The 21,457-nt window shown below is 37.6% G+C and overlaps 1 protein-coding gene across 5 annotated transcripts in view; it reads left to right on the top strand.

Annotated features, from left to right (window-relative positions):
• The window catches only part of ldb2a (LIM domain binding 2a), a 233,687-nt gene that overhangs the window by 114,023 nt on the left and 98,207 nt on the right, over positions 1 to 21,457 (top strand). For all 5 annotated transcript variants that reach the window (XM_061891680.1, XM_061891679.1, XM_061891678.1 and 2 more), the window contains exon 3: positions 10,406 to 10,578. In XM_061891680.1, the coding sequence (XP_061747664.1) occupies positions 10,406 to 10,578 (173 nt within the window). The remainder of the gene's footprint in view (positions 1 to 10,405; positions 10,579 to 21,457) is intronic.

The following is a 21,457-nucleotide window of genomic DNA, read 5'->3' as shown; positions in this document are numbered from 1 at the left end:
AGTGGCACATGCATCATGTACAGTATGTGTGATGTACAGTATTATATTACATACAAGTTAGCGGACAATGGATGTCCGCTAACTTTTTGCAACTAAATGCCAAAAAAACGGAAATGCTGATTATCGGTCCTGCTAGACACCGACCTCTATTTAATAATACAACTTTAACATTTGACAACCAAATAATAAAACAAGGTGACTCTGTAAAAAATCTGGGTATTATCTTCGACCCAACTCTCTCCTTTGAGTCACACATTAAAAGCGTTACTAAACGGCCTTCTTTCATCTCCGTAATATCGCTAAAATTCGCTCCATTCTGTCCACTAAAGACGCCGAGATCATTATCCATGCGTTAGTTACGTCTCTTCTCGATTACTGTAACGTATTATTTTCGGGTCTCCCATGTCTAGCATTAAAAGATTACAGTTGGTACAAAATGCGGCTGCTAGACTTTTGACAAGAACAAGAAAGTTTGATCACATTACGCCTGTACTGGCTCACCTGCACTGGCTTCCTGTGCACTTAAGATGTGACTTTAAGGTTTTACTACTTACGTATAAAATACTACACGGTCTAGCTCCATCCTATCTTGCCGATTGTATTGTACCGTATGTCCCGGCAAGAAATCTGCGTTCAAAAGACTCCGGCTTATTAGTGATTCCTAGAGCCCAAAAAAAGTCTGCGGGCTATAGAGCGTTTTCCGTTCGGGCTCCAGTACTCTGGAATGCCCTCCCGGTAACAGTTCGAGATGCTACCTCAGTAGAAGCATTTAAGTCTCACCTTAAAACTCATCTGTATACTCTAACCTTTAAATAGATGTCATTTTTAGACCAGTTGATCTGCCTTTTTTTTTTTTCTCCTATGTCCCCCCCTCCCTTGTGGAGGGTGTCCGGTCCGATGACCATGGATGAAGTACTGGCTGTCCAGAGTCGAGACCCAGGATGGACCGCTCGTCGGGACCCAGGATGGACCACTCGCCTGTATCGGTTGGGGACATCTCTACGCTGCTGATCCGCTTGAGATGGTTTCCTGTGGACGGGACTCTCGCTGCTGTCTTGGATCCGCTTGAACTGAACTCTCGCGGCTGTGTTGGAGCCACTATGGATTGAACTTTCACAGTATCATGTTAGACCCGCTCGACATCCATTGCTTTCGGTCCCCTAGAGGGGGGGGGGGTTGCCCACATCTGATGTCCTCTCCAAGGTTTCTCATAGTCAGCATTGTCACTGGCGTCCCACTGGATGTGAATTCTCCCTGCCCACAGGGTGTGAGTTTTCCTTGCCCTTTTGTGGGTTCTTCCGAGGATGTTGTAGTCGTAATGATTTGTGCAGTCCTTTGAGACATTTGTGATTTGGGGCTATATAAATAAACATTGATTGATTGATTGATTAATCTATTTGTGGTGGTGGGTTAGGGGTGTGGGGGTTGGGGGGGGTCAGCGGCGGCGGCGATGACCAAGAAGAACACGGAGTTTGAATATAATTACAACACTTTATGTACATATTTATATACATATTTATATAATATTTATATAATATGTAACTACAAGCTTCATTCACAGACAGAGTCCCATTGCTTTTATGAGCGGTCAAGGGAGTCAAAAGCTGAAAAAACAACAATCAATCAATCAATGTTTACTTATATAGCCCTAAATCACTAGTGTCTCAAAGGGCTGCACAAACCACCACGACATCCTCGGTAGGCCCACATAAGGGCAAGGAAAACTCACACCCAGTGGGACGTCGGTGACAATGATGACTATGAGAACCTTGGAGAGGAGGAAAGCAATGGATGTCGAGCGGGTCTAACATGATACTGTGAAAGTTCAATCCATAATGGATCCAACACAGTCGCGAGAGTCCAGTCCAAAGTGGATCCAACACAGCAGCGAGAGTCACGTTCACAGCGGAACCAGCAGGAAACCATCCCAAGCGGAGGCGGATCAGCAGCGCAGAGATGTCCCCAGCCGATACACAGGCGAGCAGTACATGGCCACCGGATCGGATCGGACCCCCTCCACAAGGGAGAGTGGGACATAGGAGAAAAAGAAAAGAAATGGCAGATCAAGTGGTCTAAAAAGGGAGGTCTATTTAAAGGCTAGAGTATACAAATGAGTTTTAAGGTGAGACTTAAATGCTTCTACTGAGGTGGCATCTCGAACTGTACTGGAGTACTGGAGCCCGAAATGAAAACGCTCTATAGCCCGCAGACTTTTTTTGGACTTTGGGAATCACTAATAAGCCGGAGTCTTTTGAACGCAGAACAAGTATTTATTTATTTATTTTTTATTTTTTTTATTTGTGGCCGCTGTAATTTTTTCGTGGCGGGCCGCCACAAATAAATGAATGTGTGGGAAACCCTGTTATTTTTTATTTTATTTGTTATAAACAAGCCTGTAAGAAAATAGACGTCTAGCTGTGCTTTTTGATGGGAGTAATAAGGGTACTTTTGTGTGTGTGTGTGTGTGTGTGTGTGTGTGTGTGTGTGTGTGTGTGTGTGTGTGTGTGTGTGTGTGTGTGTGTGTGTGTGTGTGTGTGTGTGTGTGTGTGAGAGAGAGAGAGTATGTGTTTGTGTGTATGTGTTATGGCAGTTCATACATAATGGGGACATCACTCTAATTACACTAGGGGTGTCCAATGTGAGGCCCGGGGGCCATTTTTAACATTTTAAAAATACATTTGAAAAAAATTAAAAACATAAAAAGTTTATGTAAAAGAGCAAACAGGTGAAATGTAACAAGACAATGTTGCAATGCTTTGATAACACAAAACTGCCATGCAGGCTGTTTTTTTCTTTAAAACATAATAATGAATCAAAATCAATGTCATTTTGAATTATTGACCTATTCAAGGCTCCGATTACGTTAAATATTCCACTTTGAGATATTTTTTTGGGGGAAAATGTTGCATATTTTGTGTTTTTCCGTATAAAAGAAGGGCCTAAAACAAACAAAAAAACATAAACAACAATAAAACTTAAAATTGACGGGTATATCTGAAGTTGATCTCGAGATTATTGTGCTAAAAGTAAACAGTAAATAAATCGTGTAATTTATTTTTTAACACTTTTGAGAAGGATGCTTTTGGATCCCCAATTATTTTAGTGTCATTTGTTTTTAAGTGTCCTAGTTAAAAAAAATACAAAAATAAATCCAAATCCAAAATTAAGGCTCCAATTATTACATAATCTGAAATATTCCACCTAAAGTTATTAGGTGAAAATATTGTATATTTCCTAATGCCGATCTAGAGATTTGAAACTTGAATAATAATGAAGATAATAATACTGAATAATGACACATTTTAAAAAAATGTTTGGATCAAAACCCTTTGGAGTCCCTGGGATCATAACTGAGTGGAGGCCTAAATGTATATTTTTATACATATATTGTATTGGTTTTTAAAATTAAAAATATGAAAATAGCCCCAGCTTTCTGTGATTTTTCAGTGTGCGGCCCTCAGTGCAAAAAGTTTGGACGCCCCTGGTTTACACAGTCACCTTTAGGGTACCTCTGACAATATGGGGACCGGAAAAAAAACAGGTCCCCTAAAGGGAAACCTATTTAAATGATAGTCAATCCAGAGATTTAAAGAAATGTATGAGCTAACTGGGCATTGGTTATTTTACCAGATTTTTTTATGCCTCCACCACCTGTAGAAAGGCTGGTCCCCACAAGTCCTGATCAAACACTTGGTCCCCATTCCAAATGATAACCTTTGTGTGTGTGTGTGTGTGTGTGTGTGTGTGTGTGTGTGTGTGTGTGTGTGTGTGCGCGTGTGAGAGTGCGTGCGTGTGTGTGTTTTTACAGTTCATACTTTATGGGGACATGGCTCTGTTTACACAGTCACCTTTAGGGGACCTCTGACGGTATGGGGACCAAAAAAAAAACAGGTCCCCTAAAGGGAAACCTATTTAAATGATGGTCACATACATTTTGAATACGCCTCAGTGATTTTTAAGGTTTTGCCCATAAAACATGTTTACTGGTTAGTTTGACTGTGAGACATTTGCGAGACAATTATGTAAAATTATTTACATTTGGTCCCCATGAACCATATTAACTCTTTTTGCCTAGGGTCCCCAGTAAGACTGACCAGCACGTTACTTCATCAATCCAGAGATTTAAAGACGTGTATGAGCTAACTGGGGAGTGACCATTTTACCAATTTTTTTTTATGCCTCCACCACCTGTAGAAAGGGTGGTCCCCACAAGTCCTGATCAAACACTTGGTCCCCACAAGTCCTGAACAACAACTTGGTCCCCATTCCAAATGATAACCTTTGTGTGTGTGTGTGTGTGTGTGTGTGTGTGTGTGTGTGTGTGTGTGTGGTATTTGCTATCAGCGCTGTTATTTTGTCTGTTTCCTGTGTTTCTCCCTGAGCGCTGTTTCACCTAACTTTGGCTGTTTGGCACCTGGTGTAAATCAGCCCACTCCTATTTAGACCTGTCTTCCCATCCAGTCTGGGCTGGATTATTGTCGTCGCTACCTGTCAATGTCACTTCTGTATTGTCGCTCCTGTCGTGTCGTGCCATTGCAGCGTAGCGGTAAGCTATATTTCGGTAGCAGTTTTGTAGCTTACTGTCTTTTGTTCCCTGCTTTCAATTTGTCTTTGTACTACACGTAACAACTTCTGTTTTCCTGCTCGCTACCCGCTAGCTTCCATGCTAAGCTCCTTTTGTTTTCTAGCTCCCATGCTAGCTCTTTTATTTTGTTGTCCGCCTCGTGCGCGCTATTTGTTGTACCCCTTTTGTTTGGTTTTATCTTAGTGTTTTCTTAAAGCATGTTTCCTTACTCAATGCCGGCCTCCTCCTCTGCATCTAAGGGGTCGTCACAAACTAACTCTGACAGAAGGGAGACTATTGAAAAACTTAAGCAAGAATGGAAAAGAATTCCACTTCAAAAATGTGTCTCCTCAGTTCCCAAACCTTTACTGAGTGTTGTTAAAAGGAAAGGCCATGTAACACAATGGTAAAAAAATGCCTTTCTTGCAATGTGTTGCTGCCATTAAATTCTAAGTTGATGATTATTTGCTGAAAAAAAACAAATATCTTGTCTAATAAGTTTACTACCCGCTAGCCTCCATGCTAGGCCATTTTGTTTTTGCTAGCTTCCATGCTAAGCTCCGTTTTGTTTTCTAGCTCCCATGCTAGCTCTTTTAGTTTGTTGTCCGCCTCGTGCGCGCTTTTTGTTGTACCCCTTTTGTTTGTTTTTGTCTTGGTGTTTTCTTAAAGCATGTTTCCTTACTCAATGCCGGCCTCTTTCTCTGCATCTTGGGGTTCGTCACAAACTAACTCTGACAGAAGGGAGACTATTGAACAACTCAAGCAAGAATGGGAAAGAATTACACTTCAAAAATGTGTCTCCTCAGTTCCCAAACCTTTACTGAGTGTTGTTAAAAGGAAAGGCCATGTAACACCGTGGTAAAAAATGCCTTTCTTGCAATGTTGCTGCCATTAAATTCTAAGTTGATGATTATTTGCAGAAAAATAACAAATATCTTGTCTAATAAGTTTGCTACCCGCTAGCCTCCACGCTAGGCCCTTTTTGTTTTTGCTAGCTTCCATGCTAAGCTCCTTTTTGTTTTCTAGCTCCCATGCTAGCTCTTTTAGTTTGTTGTCCGCCTCGTGCGCGCTATTTGTTGTACCCCTTTTGTTTGGTTTTATCTTAGTGTTTTCTTAAAGCATGTTTCCTTACTCAATGCCGGCCTCCTCCTCTGCATCTTGGGGTTCGTCACAAACTAACTCTGACAGAAGGGAGACTATTGAACAACTTAAGCGAGAATGGGAAAGAATTCCACTTCAAAAATGTGTCTCCTCAGTTCCCAAACCTTCACTGGGTGTTGTTAAAAGGAAAGGCCATGTAAAACCATGGTAAAAAATGCCTTTTTTGCAATGTTGCTGCCATTAAATTCTAAGTTGATGATTATTTGCTGAAAAATAACAAATATCTTGTCTAATAAGTTTGCTACCCGCTAGCCTCCACACTAGGGCCTTTTGTTTTTGCTAGCTTCCATGCTAAGCTCCTTTTTGTTTGCTAGCTCCCATGCTACCTCTTTTAGTTTGTTGTCCGCCTCGTGCGCGCTTTTTGTTGTACCCCTTTCGTTTGGTTTTGTCTTGGTGTTTTTTTAAACCATGTTTCCTTACTCAATGCCGGCCTTCTTCTCTGCATTTAGGGGTTCGTCACAAACTAACTCTGACAGAAGGGAGACTATTAAACAACTTAAGCAAGAATGGGAAAGAATTCCACTTCAAAAATGTGTCTCCTCAGTTCCCAAACCTTTACTGAGTGTTGTTAAAAGGAAAGGCCATGTAACACAGTGGTAAAAAATGCCTTTTTTTGCAATGTGTTGCTGCCGTTAAATTCTAAGTTGATGATTATTTGCTGAAAAATAACAAATATCTTGTCTAATAAGTTTGCTACCCGCTAGCCTCCACGCTAGGCCCTTTTTGTTTTTGATAGCTTCCATGCTAAGCTCCTTTTTGTTTTCTAGCTCCCATGCTAGCTCTTTTAGTTTGTTGTCCGCCTCGTGCGCGCTTTTTGTCGTACCCCTTTTGTTTGGTTTTGTCTTGGTGTTTTTTAAACACCAACTCTCCATTTGGAGTCTTAAAAAGAACATTTTTTTTTTTTTTAAAAAGCGCTGAGCTCCAAAGCGTCCCAGCATGGCCGCCATTACTCGCCATCTATCACTCGGTCACCCCCGGCGACGCACGCTGGGTTTGATTGGGACGCCTTTTTTGGCGAGCGGAACTCCTCCGTGCGGCGACCCCGACCATCTTTAACCGCCATCTTTTTTTTCTCCCTCTCTACTTGCTGACAACCTTTTTTTTTTCTTTTTTTTTTATATACATCTTCCCTCCTCCTCCTCCTCTCTCCATCTTTCATCTTCCTCCTCTCCCTCCTCCTCATTAGCAGTCTGCTCACTCTCGAGTCGTACTTTGTTTTGCAGGCGCGTGGCGTCGGCCGAGCGAGGGAGCGAGAGAGAATTGCTGCCAAAACACCGTGTGCCTTATTTAGCCATGCCTAGACTTTATGGAGTTGGGAAAAAACATGCCAGTCAAAACAAATATTTACCTTCATGCAGCGTCGTTCCAATGACTTGGTCACCTCTTTAAAAAAAAGTTTTGTATTTTTCAACGGAGTGTCAAAATATTTGTAAGTTATCACAAAACTTTCTGTTGAAATGAGACAAAAAGCTGTCTTTGATCTTACCAAGCAAAAGGCTTGTAAAACTCCATTGTGTCACTCCAAGTGACGTAAAGGCGTCGGTTTCTTCGATATATTGTAATCCACAGGAATATATCTACAAAGCGGAAGCAGGACCTGGCACCCTTTTCTTTGAACTGTTTTGTATCCAAAGGCAACAGGTGTTTATGACCCCCGTTCCCTTTAGAAACAGCTGTTGCCTTGTGAGCAGGGAAAGTCCACACAAAAGAGGAGGTATGCAGTCTTTGGGAGACTGTAAAAAAAAGTGTACAGCCCAGACGTTTCTCCTAAATCGAGCTGAATTGACTTTCGGATCTCTTTAATTCCTTGCTTCATGTCTTGTTTAATAGATGTCATCAGTGTTTGAACCTGGCACAGTGCATTCGGAAAAATGAAACTCTTAACTACGCAGAGTAAAACCGAGCGAGAAACACCAGTTTTGTTGAGAAGTGAAACATCATTTTTTTTTTAATTAAAACATTGCTTACTTTTTTATATCAAAAATCAGCAAGTTTGTCAGTGTCACAAATGCCTCATCATTGGTAATAAAACGATAAAACAATATCAATATATATATCGTGATATACATGTAATCTATATGAATAAAGAGTACAGCCCAGACGTTTCTCCTCAATTGAGCTGAATTGAATTTTGTCTCTGCTTAATTCTTTGCTTCTTGTCTTGTTTAATAGATGGCATCAGTGTTTGAACCTGGCACAGTGCATTCGGAAAAAATAAACTCTTAACTAGGCAGAGTAAAACCGAGCGAGAAACACCAGTTTTGTTGGGAAGTGAAACATATTTTTTTTAAATTAAAACATTGCTTACTTTTTTATATCAAAAATAAGCAAGTTTTTCAGTGTCACAAATGCCTCATCATTGGTAATAAAACGATAAAACAATATCAATATATATATCGTGATATACATGTAATCTATATGAATAAAGAGTACAGCCCAGACGTTTCTCCTAAATCGAGCTAAATTGACTTTCGGATCTCTTTAATTCCTTGCTTCATGTCTTGTTTAATAGATGTCATCAGTGTTTGAACCTGGCACAGTGCATTCGGAAAAATTAAACTCTTAACTACGCAGGGTAAAAGCGAGCGAGAAACACCAGTTTTTTTGAGAAGTGAAACACCTATTTTTTTTCAATTAAAACATTGCTTACTTTTTTATATCAAAAATTAGCTAGAGTGTCAGTGTCACAAATGCCTCATCATTGGTAATAAAACGATAAAACAATATCAATATGTATATCGTGATATACATGTAATCTATATGAATAAAGAGTACAGCCCAGTCGTTTCTCCTCAATTGAGCTGAATTGAATTTTGTCTCTGCTTAATTCTTTGCTTCTTGTCTTGTTTAATAGATGTCATCAGTGTTTGAACCTGGCACAGTGCATTCGGAAAAATTAAACTCTTAACTACGCAGAGTAAAACCGAGCGAGAGACACCAGTTTTTTTTTGAGAAGTGAAACATTTTTTTTTTTTTATTAAAACATTGCTTATTTTTTTATACCAAAAATTTGCAAGTTTGTCAGTGTCACAAATGCCTCATCATTGGTAATAAAACGATAAAACAAGAACAATATATACATCGTGATATACATATAATCTATATAAATAAACAGTACAGCCCAGATGTTTCTCCTAAATTTAGCTAAATTGACTTTCGTATCTCTTTAATTCCTTGCTTCATGTCTCGTTTAATAGATGTCATCAGTGTTTGAACCTGGCACAGTGCATTCGGAAAAATGAAACTCTTAACTACGCAGAGTAAAACCGAGCGAGAAACACCAGTTTTTTTGAGAAGTGAAACATCATATTTTTTTTAATTAAAACATTGCTTACTTTTTTGTATCAAAAATCAGCAAGTTTGTCAGTGTCACAAATGCCTCATCATTTTTTAATAAAACAATAAAACAATATCAATATATATATCGTGATATACATGTAATCTATATGAATAAAGAGTACAGCCCAGATGTTTCTCCTCAATTGAGCTGAATTGAATTTTGTGTTGTCATTATTATAACACTTATATACGACTTTTGAAGTCATTTTGATAGTAGGATATTATAGCTAATTTAGACACTTACATCATGCGTTGTCTTCATTAAAACACTTATATAAGACTTTTGAAGTCATTTTGATCGTAGGCTAATATAACTAATATGGACACTTACATCATGTGTTGTCTTCATTATAACACTTATATAAGACTTTTAAAGTCATTTTGATAGTAGGCTATTATAGCTACTTTAGACACTTACATCATGTGTTGTCTTCATAAAAACACTTATTTAAGACTTTTGAAATAATTTGGATAGTAGGCTAATATAACTAATATAGACACTTACATCATGTGCTGTCTTCATTATAACCCTTATATAAGACTTTTAAAGTCATTTTGATAGTAGGCTATTATAGCTACTTTAGACACTTACATCATGTGTTGTCTTCATTATAACACTTATATAATACTTTGGAAAGTCATTTTGATAGTCGGCTAATATAACAAATATAGACACTTACATTTTGCGTTGTCTTCATTATAACACTTGTATAAGACTTTTGAAATCATTTTGATCGTAGGCTAATATAACTAATATAGACACTTACATCATGTGTTGTCTTCATTATAACACTTATATAAGACTTTCAAAGTAATTTTGATAGTAGGCTATTATAGCTAATATAAACACTTATATCATGTGTCTTCATTATAACACTTATATAAGACTTTTAAAGTCATTTTGATAGCAGGCTAATATAGCTAATATAGACACTTACATCATGTGCTGTCTTCATTATAACACTTATATAATACTTTGGAAAGTCATTTTGATAGTCGGCTAATATAACAAATATAGACACTTACATTTTGCGTTGTCTTCATTAAAACACTTATATAAGACTTTTAAAGTAATTTTGATCGTAGGCTAATATAACTAATTTAGACACTTACATCATGTGTTGTCTTCATTATAACACTTATATATGACTTTTAAAGTAATTAGGATAGTAGGATATTATAGCTAATATAGACACTTTCATCATGTGTTGTCTTCATTATAACACTTATATAAGACTTTCAAAGTCATTTTGATAGTAGGCTAGTAAATCCATGTCACTGAGGTGTTTTCTGGTGATGTCCTGCACGGTGAACTAAAAGGTCCTCCTCCTCCCACCACAGCCATCGGGCGGACGCTGATCCCGCGTTACTTCAGCACGGTGTTCGAGGGCGGCGTGAGCGAGCTGCACTACATCCTCAAACACTCCAAGGAGTCCTTCCACAACTCCTGCATCACGCTGGACTGCGACCAGTGCACCATGGTCACCCAGCACGGCAAGCCCATGTTCACCAAGGTAACGCCGATGCTGACCTTCCATCTCCCGCCTGCTCTGATCTCCCCGCTCATTCCACCTGTTGGGATGAAATGCTGCATTTATTCCACCTGTCGGGATGAAATGGCGCATTTATTCCACCTGTCGGGATGAAATGCTGCATTTATTCCACCTGTCGGGATGAAATGCTGCATTTATTCCACCTGTCGGGATGAAATGCTGCATTTATTCCACCTGTCGGGATGAAATGCTGCATTTATTCCACCTGTCGGGATGAAATGCTGCATTTATTCCACCTGTCGGGATGAAATGCTGCATTTATTCCACCTGTCGGGATGAAATGCTGCATTTATTCCACCTGTCGGGATGAAATGCTGCATTTGTTCCACCTGTCGGGATGAAATGCTGCATTTGTTCCACCTGTCGGGATGAAATGCCGCATTTGTTCCACCTGTCGGGATGAAATGCCGCATTTGTTCCACCTGTCGGGATGAAATGCCGCATTTATCCACCTGTCGGGATGAAATGCCGCATATATTCCACCTGTCGGGATGAAATGCCGCATTTATTCCATCTGTTGTGATGAAATGCTACATTTATTCCACCTGTCGGGATTAAATGCTGCATATATTCCACCTGTCGGGATGAAATGCTGCATATATTTCACCTGTCGGGATGAAATGCTGCATATATTCCACCTGTCGGGATGAAATGCTGCATATATTCCACCTGTCGGGATGAAATGCTGCATATATTCCACCTGTCGGGATGAAATGCTGCATATATTCCACCTGTCGGGATGAAATGCTGCATTTATTCCACCTGTCGGGATGAAATGGCGCATTTATTCCACCTGTCGGGATGAAATGCTGCATTTATTCCACCTGTCGGGATGAAATGCTGCATTTGTTCCACCTGTCGGGATGAAATGCCGCATTTGTTCCACCTGTCGGGATGAAATGCCGCATTTGTTCCACCTGTCGGGATGAAATGCCGCATTTATCCACCTGTCGGGATGAAATGCCGCATATATTCCACCTGTCGGGATGAAATGCCGCATTTATTCCATCTGTTGTGATGAAATGCTACATTTATTCCACCTGTCGGGATTAAATGCTGCATATATTCCACCTGTCGGGATGAAATGCTGCATATATTTCACCTGTCGGGATGAAATGCTGCATATATTCCACCTGTCGGGATGAAATGCTGCATATATTCCACCTGTCGGGATGAAATGCTGCATATATTCCACCTGTCGGGATGAAATGCTGCATATATTCCACCTGTCGGGATGAAATGCTGCATTTATTCCACCTGTCGGGATGAAATGGCGCATTTATTCCACCTGTCGGGATGAAATGCTGCATTTATTCCACCTGTCGGGATGAAATGCTGCATTTATTCCACCTGTCGGGATGAAATGCTGCATTTATTCCACCTGTCGGGATGAAATGGCGCATTTATTCCACCTGTCGGGATGAAATGCTGCATTTATTCCACCTGTCGGGATGAAATGCTGCATTTATTCCACCCGTCGGGATGAAATGCTGCATTTATTCCACCCGTCGGGATGAAATGTTGCATTTATTCCACCCGTCGGGATGAAATGCTGCATTTATTCCACCCGTCGGGATGAAATGCTGCATTTATTCCACCCGTCGGGATGAAATGCTGCATTTATTCCACCCGTCGGGATGAAATGCTGCATTTATTCCACCCGTCGGGATGAAATGCTGCATTTATTCCACCCGTCGGGATGAAATGCCGCATTTATTCCACCCGTCGGGATGAAATGCCGCATTTATTCCACCTGTCGAGATGAAATGCCGCATTATTCCACCTGTTGAGATGAAATGCCGCATTATTCCACATGTTGTGATGAAATGCCGCATTCATTCCACCTGTTGTGATGAAATGCCGCATTTATTCCATCTGTTGTGATGAAATGCTGCATTTATTCCAACTGTTGTGATGAAATGCTGCATTTATTCCACCTGTTGAGATGAAATGCCGCATTTATTCCACCTGTTGAGATGAAATGCCGCATTTATTCCACCTGTTGAGATGAAATGCCGCATTATTCCACCTGTTGAGATGAAATGCCGCATTATTCCACATGTTGTGATGAAATGCCGCATTCATTCCACCTGTTGTGATGAAATGCCGCATTTGTTCCATCTGTTGTGATGAAATGCTGCATTTATTCCAACTGTTGTAATGAAATGCTGCATTTATTCCACCTGTTGAGATTAAATGCTGCATTTATTCCACCTGTTGGGATGAAATGCTGCATTTATTCCACCTGTCGGGATGAAATGCTGCATTTATTCCACCTGTCGGGATGAAATGCTGCATTTATTCCACCTGTCGGGATGAAATGCTGCATTTATTCCACCTGTCGGGATGAAATGCTGCATTTATTCCACCTGTCGGGATGAAATGCTGCATTTATTCCACCTGTCGGGATGAAATGGCGCATTTATTCCACCTGTCGGGATGAAATGCTGCATATATTCCACCTGTCGGGATGAAATGCTGCATATATTCCACCTGTCGGGATGAAATGCTGCATATATTCCACCTGTCGGGATGAAATGCTGCATTTATTCCACCTGTCGGGATGAAATGGCGCATTTATTCCACCTGTCGGGATGAAATGCTGCATTTATTCCACCTGTCGGGATGAAATGCTGCATTTATTCCACCTGTCGGGATGAAATGCTGCATTTATTCCACCTGTCGGGATGAAATGGCGCATTTATTCCACCTGTCGGGATGAAATGCTGCATTTATTCCACCTGTCGGGATGAAATGCTGCATTTATTCCACCCGTCGGGATGAAATGCTGCATTTATTCCACCCGTCGGGATGAAATGTTGCATTTATTCCACCCGTCGGGATGAAATGCTGCATTTATTCCACCCGTCGGGATGAAATGCTGCATTTATTCCACCCGTCGGGATGAAATGCTGCATTTATTCCACCCGTCGGGATGAAATGCTGCATTTATTCCACCCGTCGGGATGAAATGCTGCATTTATTCCACCCGTCGGGATGAAATGCCGCATTTATTCCACCCGTCGGGATGAAATGCCGCATTTATTCCACCTGTCGAGATGAAATGCCGCATTATTCCACCTGTCGAGATGAAATGCCGCATTATTCCACATGTTGTGATGAAATGCCGCATTCATTCCACCTGTTGTGATGAAATGCCGCATTTATTCCATCTGTTGTGATGAAATGCTGCATTTATTCCAACTGTTGTGATGAAATGCTGCATTTATTCCACCTGTTGAGATGAAATGCCGCATTTATTCCACCTGTTGAGATGAAATGCCGCGTTTATTCCACCTGTTGAGATGAAATGCCGCATTATTCCACCTGTTGAGATGAAATGCCGCATTATTCCACATGTTGTGATGAAATGCCGCATTATTCCACATGTTGTGATGAAATGCCGCATTCATTCCACCTGTTGTGATGAAATGCCGCATTTATTCCATCTGTTGTGATGAAATGCTGCATTTATTCCAACTGTTGTAATGAAATGCTGCATTTATTCCACCTGTTGAGATTAAATGCTGCATTTATTCCACCTGTTGGGATGAAATGCTGCATTTATTCCACCTGTCGGGATGAAATGCTGCATTCATTCCACCTGTCGGGATGAAATGCTGCATTTATTCCACCTGTCGGGATGAAATGCTGCATTTATTCCACCTGTCGGGATGAAATGGCGCATTTATTCCACCTGTCGGGATGAAATGCTGCATTTATTCCACCTGTCGGGATGAAATGCTGCATTTATTCCACCCGTCGGGATGAAATGTTGCATTTATTCCACCCGTCGGGATGAAATGCTGCATTTATTCCACCCGTCGGGATGAAATGCTGCATTTATTCCACCCGTCGGGATGAAATGCTGCATTTATTCCACCCGTCGGGATGAAATGCTGCATTTATTCCACCCGTCGGGATGAAATGCCGCATTTATTCCACCCGTCGGGATGAAATGCCGCATTTATTCCACCCGTCGAGATGAAATGCCGCATTATTCCACCTGTTGAGATGAAATGCCGCATTATTCCACATGTTGTGATGAAATGCCGCATTCATTCCACCTGTTGTGATGAAATGCCGCATTTATTCCATCTGTTGTGATGAAATGCTGCATTTATTCCAACTGTTGTGATGAAATGCTGCATTTATTCCACCTGTTGAGATGAAATGCCGCATTTATTCCACCTGTTGAGATGAAATGCCGCATTATTCCACCTGTTGAGATGAAATGCCGCATTATTCCACATGTTGTGATGAAATGCCGCATTCACTCCACCTGTTGTGATGAAATGCCGCATTCACTCCACCTGTTGTGATGAAATGCCGCATTTATTCCATCTGTTGTGATGAAATGCTGCATTTATTCCAACTGTTGTAATGAAATGCTGCATTTATTCCACCTGTTGAGATTAAATGCTGCATTTATTCCACCTGTTGGGATGAAATGCTGCATTTATTCCACCTGTTGGGATGAAATGCTGCATTTATTCCAATTGTTGGGATGAAATGCTGCATTTATTCCACCTGTCGGGATGAAATGCTGCATTTATTCCACCTGTCGGGATGAAATGCTGCATTTATTCCACCTGTCGGGATGAAATGCTGCATTTATTCCACCTGTCGGGATGAAATGCCGCATTTATTCCACCTGTCGGGATGAAATGCCGCATTTATTCCACCTGTCGGGATGAAATGCCGCATTTATTCCACCTGTCGGGATGAAATGCCGCATTTATTCCACCTGTCGGGATGAAATGCCGCATTTATTCCACCTGTCGAGATGAAATGCTGCATTTATTCCACCTGTCGGGATGAAATGCCGCATTTATTCCACCTGTCGAGATGAAATGCCGCATTATTCCACCTGTCGAGATAAAATGCCGCATTATTCCACCTGTCGAGATAAAATGCCGCATTATTCCACATGTTGTGATGAAATGCCGCATTCATTCCACCTGTTGTGATGAAATGCCGCATTTATTCCATCTGTTGTGATGAAATGCCGCATTTATTCCAACTGTTGTGATGAAATGCCGCATTTATTCCACCTGTCGGGATCAAATGCCGCATTTATTCCACCTGTCGGGATGAAATGCCGCATTTATTCCACCTGTCCGGATGAAATGCCGCATTTATTCCACCTGTCGGGATGAAATGCCGCATTTATTCCACCTGTCGGGATGAAATGCCGCATTTATTCCACCTGTCGGGATGAAATGCCGCATTTATTCCACCTGTTGTGATGAAATGCCGCATTTATTCCACCTGTTGTGATGAAATGCTGCATTTTTTCCACCTGTTGTGGTGAAATGCTGCATTTATTGATGAGGAGTATTCATGTTTTAGCGCCCGTCTTCCATCTAATTATAGGATTTATGTTGGCCAGCAGCTCTCAGTAAGCAAGCAAGTGTGTGCCCCTTCAATTACACACACACCTTTTTCCCATGCACACATTACTTAATAACACAAATGACTACAATATGAGACAATAATTATACAAATAACACCAATATGACATGATGATAACATAAATAAAATCAATATGAGACAATATTTAGACAAACAACAATAATATGAGACAATAACACAAATAACAATTATATGAAACAACACAAATAACAAAAAATTAACACAATACTAACACAAATAACAACAACATGACACAATATGAATACAAATAACATCAATATGACAATAATTAGACAAATAATAATATGACACAATATTAACGCAAATGACAACAATATGACACAATAATTAGACAAATAACAATAATATGACACAATAATAACACAACATCAATATAACACAATAATTATATAAATAACAATATTATGACACCATATTAATACAAATAACAATAATATGACTCAATAACACAAATAACCACATGACACAAAATGAACACAAATAACATCAATCTGACACAATAATACAAATAACATGAATACAACACAATAATAAAACAAATAACAATAGAATGACACAATAATAATACAAATGCCATCAATATGATACAATAACACAAATTACATCAGTATGACAAAATAATAACACTAATGACAACAATATGACACAAAAATTGGACGAATGCCAATAATAACACAACTAACAATAATGTAACACAATAATAACGGGCATGAAATATGACAAATAACACAACTAACATCAATATGACACAATAATTATACAAATGATATGACACAATAATACCACGAATGAGAAAAATATGACAATAATTAGACAAATAACAATAAAATAACACAATAATAACACATAACAACAACATGACATAATATGAATACAAATAACATCAATATGACACAATAACTATACAATTAACAATAGTGTGACACAATTACACAAATAACAACAATATGACACAATTACACAAATAGTATGACACAATAACACAAATAACAACAATATGACACAATTATACAAATAACAATAATATGACACAATAGTTATAACAATAATATATAACAATAATAACACATATAAAAATATGACACAACAACACAAATATGACGCAATAACAATATTATGACACAATTAAACAAATAATAATAACATGACACAATAACACAAATGAAAACAATATGACACAATAATCAGATGAATAACAATAATATGACACAATAATACAAATAATAATATGACACAATATGAACACAAATAACAATAATCTGACACAATAACATTAACAATAATATGACACAATAATAATATAAATTACAATAATATGACACAATAATAACACAAATAATATGACACAATAATAACACAAATAACAATAATATGACGCAATAATAACACAAATAACAATAATATGACACAATAATAACACAAATAACAATATGACACAATAATAACACAAATAATATGACACAATAACACAAATAACAACAATATGACACAATAATAACAAAAAACAACAATATGACACAATCATTATACAAATAACACTCATATGACACAATTATACAAATAACAATAGCATGACACAATAATAACACAAATGACACCAAGAGGACACAATCATTATACAAATAGCAATAATATGACACATTTATTCCACACATGACTACAATATGGCACAATAATCTTACAAATACCAACAATATGACACAATAATTATACAAATAACATGAATTTGACACAATAATTATACAAATAACAATAGTATGACACAATAATAACACAAATGACAACAATATGACACAATAATTATACAAATAGCAATAATATGACACAATTATACCTCACATGACTACAATATGGCACAATAATCTTACAAATAACAACAATATGACACAATAGTTATACAAATAACATGAATTTGACACAATAATTATACAAATAACAATAGTATGACACAATAATAACACAAATGACAACAATATGACACAATAATTATACAAATAGCAATAACATGACACAATTATACCACACATGACTACAATATGGCACAAAAATCTTACAAATAACAACTATATGACACAAAAATTAAACAAATAACTTGAATATGACACAATAATTATACAAATAACAATAGTATGACACAATAACACAAATGACAACAATATGACACAATAATTATACAAATAACTTGAATATGACACAATAATTATACAAATAACAATAATATAATAAATAAATGATAAATGGGTTGTACTTGTATAGCGCTTTTCTACCTTCAAGGTACTCAAAGCGCTTTGACACTACTTCCACATTTACCCATTCACACACTGATGGAGGGAGCTGCCATGCAAGGCGACAACCAGCACCCATCAGGAGCAAGGGTGAAGTGTCTTGCTCAGGACACAACGGACGTGACGAGGTTGGTTCTAGGTGGGATTTGAACCAGTGACCCTCGGTTTGCGCACGGCCACTCTCCCACTGCGCCACGCCGTATGTGGGAGACACAATATGACACAATAATAACACAAAAAACAACAATATGACACAATCATTATACAAATAACACTGATATGACACAAATATACGAATAACAATAGCATGACACAATAATAACACAAATGACAACAATATGACACAATAATTATACAAATAACAATAATATGACACTTTTATACCACACATGACTACAATATGGCACAATAATCTTACAAATAACAACTATATGACACAAAAAATAAACAACTAACATGAATATGACACAATAATTATACAAATAACAATAGTATGACTCAATAATTATACAAATAACAATAGTATGACTCAATAATTATACAAATAGCAATAATATGACACTATTATACCACACGTGACTACAATATGGCACAAAAATCTTACAAATAACAACAATATGACACAATAATTATACAAATAACATCAATATGACACAATAATTATACAATTAACATCAACATGACACAATAATTATACAAATGACCTCAATATGACACAATAATAGCTCAAATAAAGACAATATGACACAATAATTACACAATTAACATGAATATGACACAATAATAACATCAATATAACACAATAATTGTACAAACAACATAAACATCACTTTATTCCTGTTACAAAACAAAAGCCTGGCTTTAGTAAGACTCACCTGCCACAATAGTAGCACACCTGCACCATCCCATAATATACATGGACTACAATGTCCGACCCAGACCTGTTTCCCGCATTCTAGGCGCTCAAAGGTCAGCTCCGGGATCTTTATCAGCAGGGGTGTCCAAACTTTTTCCACCGAGGGGCCACCAACTGAAAAACATTTGTCGTTTTCCTAGATTAGTTTTTCAACTTTTCGGGCTCTCCTCGGTTTTTGGTCCCAGAAAAGAATTTTAGTCGTAAACATTTTCTAAATGTGGTCAAAAGTTTACGTACACTTGTAAAGAACATCATTTCATGGCTGTCTTGAGATCCCAATCATTTCTACAACTTTTATTTTTTTGTCATAGAGTGATTGGAGCACATATGAAAAAAAAAATGTCCTCTGCATTTGACTCCTCCCCTTTTTCACCCCCTGGGAGGTGAGGGGAGCAGTGAGCAGCAGTGGTGGCCGCGCCCGGGAATCATTTTCGGTGATTTAACCCCCCAATTCCAACCCTTGATGCTGAGTTCCAACCAGGGATGTAATGCCTCCCATTTTTATAGTCTTTGGTATGACTCGGCCGGGGTTCGAACTCACGTCCTATTGATCTCAGAGCGGACACTCTAACCACAAGGCTAATATTTTGGTTTCATGTCCCTTGTCAAGTTTCACTGCAATAAAGTGTTTTTGCTTGCTGTCAGCTTCAAACACTGATGACACAAATAACAATAATTTAACACAAAACTAACACATATGAAACAATAACACAAACAATAATTCAACACAATAATTTTAATATTATGACACAACACAAATAACAATATGACACACTAGTTAGACAAATAACAATACTATGACACAATAATAACACAAATAACAATAATATGACACAAAAATAACACAAATAATGGTATGACACAATAATATAAATAACAATAATATGACACAAAAATAACACAAATGATAGTATGACACAATAATAACACAAATAACAATAATATGTCACAAAAATAACACGAATTATAGTATGACACAATAATAACACAAATAACAATAATATGACACAATAACACAGATGACATCAATATGACACACAATTAACGCAAAAGACAACAATATGAGACAATAATTAGACAAAAAACAAAAATATGACACAATAATAACACAAATAACATCAATATAACACAATAATTATTCAAATAACAATATTATGACACAACACAAATAACAATATGACACACTAGTTAGACAAATAACAATACTATGACACAATAATAACACAAATAACAATAATATGACACAAAAATAACACAAATAATGTTATGACACAATAATATAAATAACAATAATATGACACAAAAATAACACAAATGATAGTATGACACAATAATAACACAAATAATAATATGACACAAAAATAACACGAATTATAGTATGACACAATAATAACACAAATAACAATAATATGACACAAAAATAACAAAGATAACAATATGACAAAACAACTATGTAAAAAACAATAATATGACACTATAACAACAACATGACACTATGAATACAAATACCAATAATATGACACAATAATAACACAAATAACAACAGGACACAGTATGAATACGAATAAAATCAATATGACACAATATTTATACAAATAACAATAATATGACACAATAACACAACTAACAATTGTATGAAACAATAATAACACAAATAACAATAATTTAACACAATACTAACACAAATAACAACATGACACAATATGAACACAAATAACTTCAATATGACACAATAATTAGACAAGTAATAATATGACACACTATTAACGCAAATGACAACAATATGACACAAATAATAACACAAATAACATCAATATACCAAATTAATTATACAAATAACAATATTATGACACAATAACACAAATAACAATAATATGACACAAAAATAACACAAATTATAGTATGACACAATAATAACACAAATAACAATAATATGACACAAAAATAACAAAGATAACAATATGACAAAACAACTATGTAAAAAACAATAATATGACACTATAACAACAACATGACACTATGAATACAAATACCAATAATATGACACAATAATAACACAAATAACAACAGGACACAGTATGAATACGAATAAAATCAATATGTATTAAACAAGACAAGAAGCAAGGAATCAAACGGAGACATAATTCAATTCGGCTCAATTTGAGAAGAGACGTGTCTCAGCACGCTCTGGCGAAAAACTGTA

The sequence above is a fragment of the Nerophis ophidion genome, linkage group LG29 (genome assembly GCF_033978795.1).
Source record: "Nerophis ophidion isolate RoL-2023_Sa linkage group LG29, RoL_Noph_v1.0, whole genome shotgun sequence".
Lineage (NCBI taxonomy): Eukaryota > Metazoa > Chordata > Actinopteri > Syngnathiformes > Syngnathidae > Nerophis > Nerophis ophidion.
The sequence above is the reverse complement of the archived record's forward strand: the minus strand, read 5'-3'. Positions and strand labels throughout refer to the sequence as shown.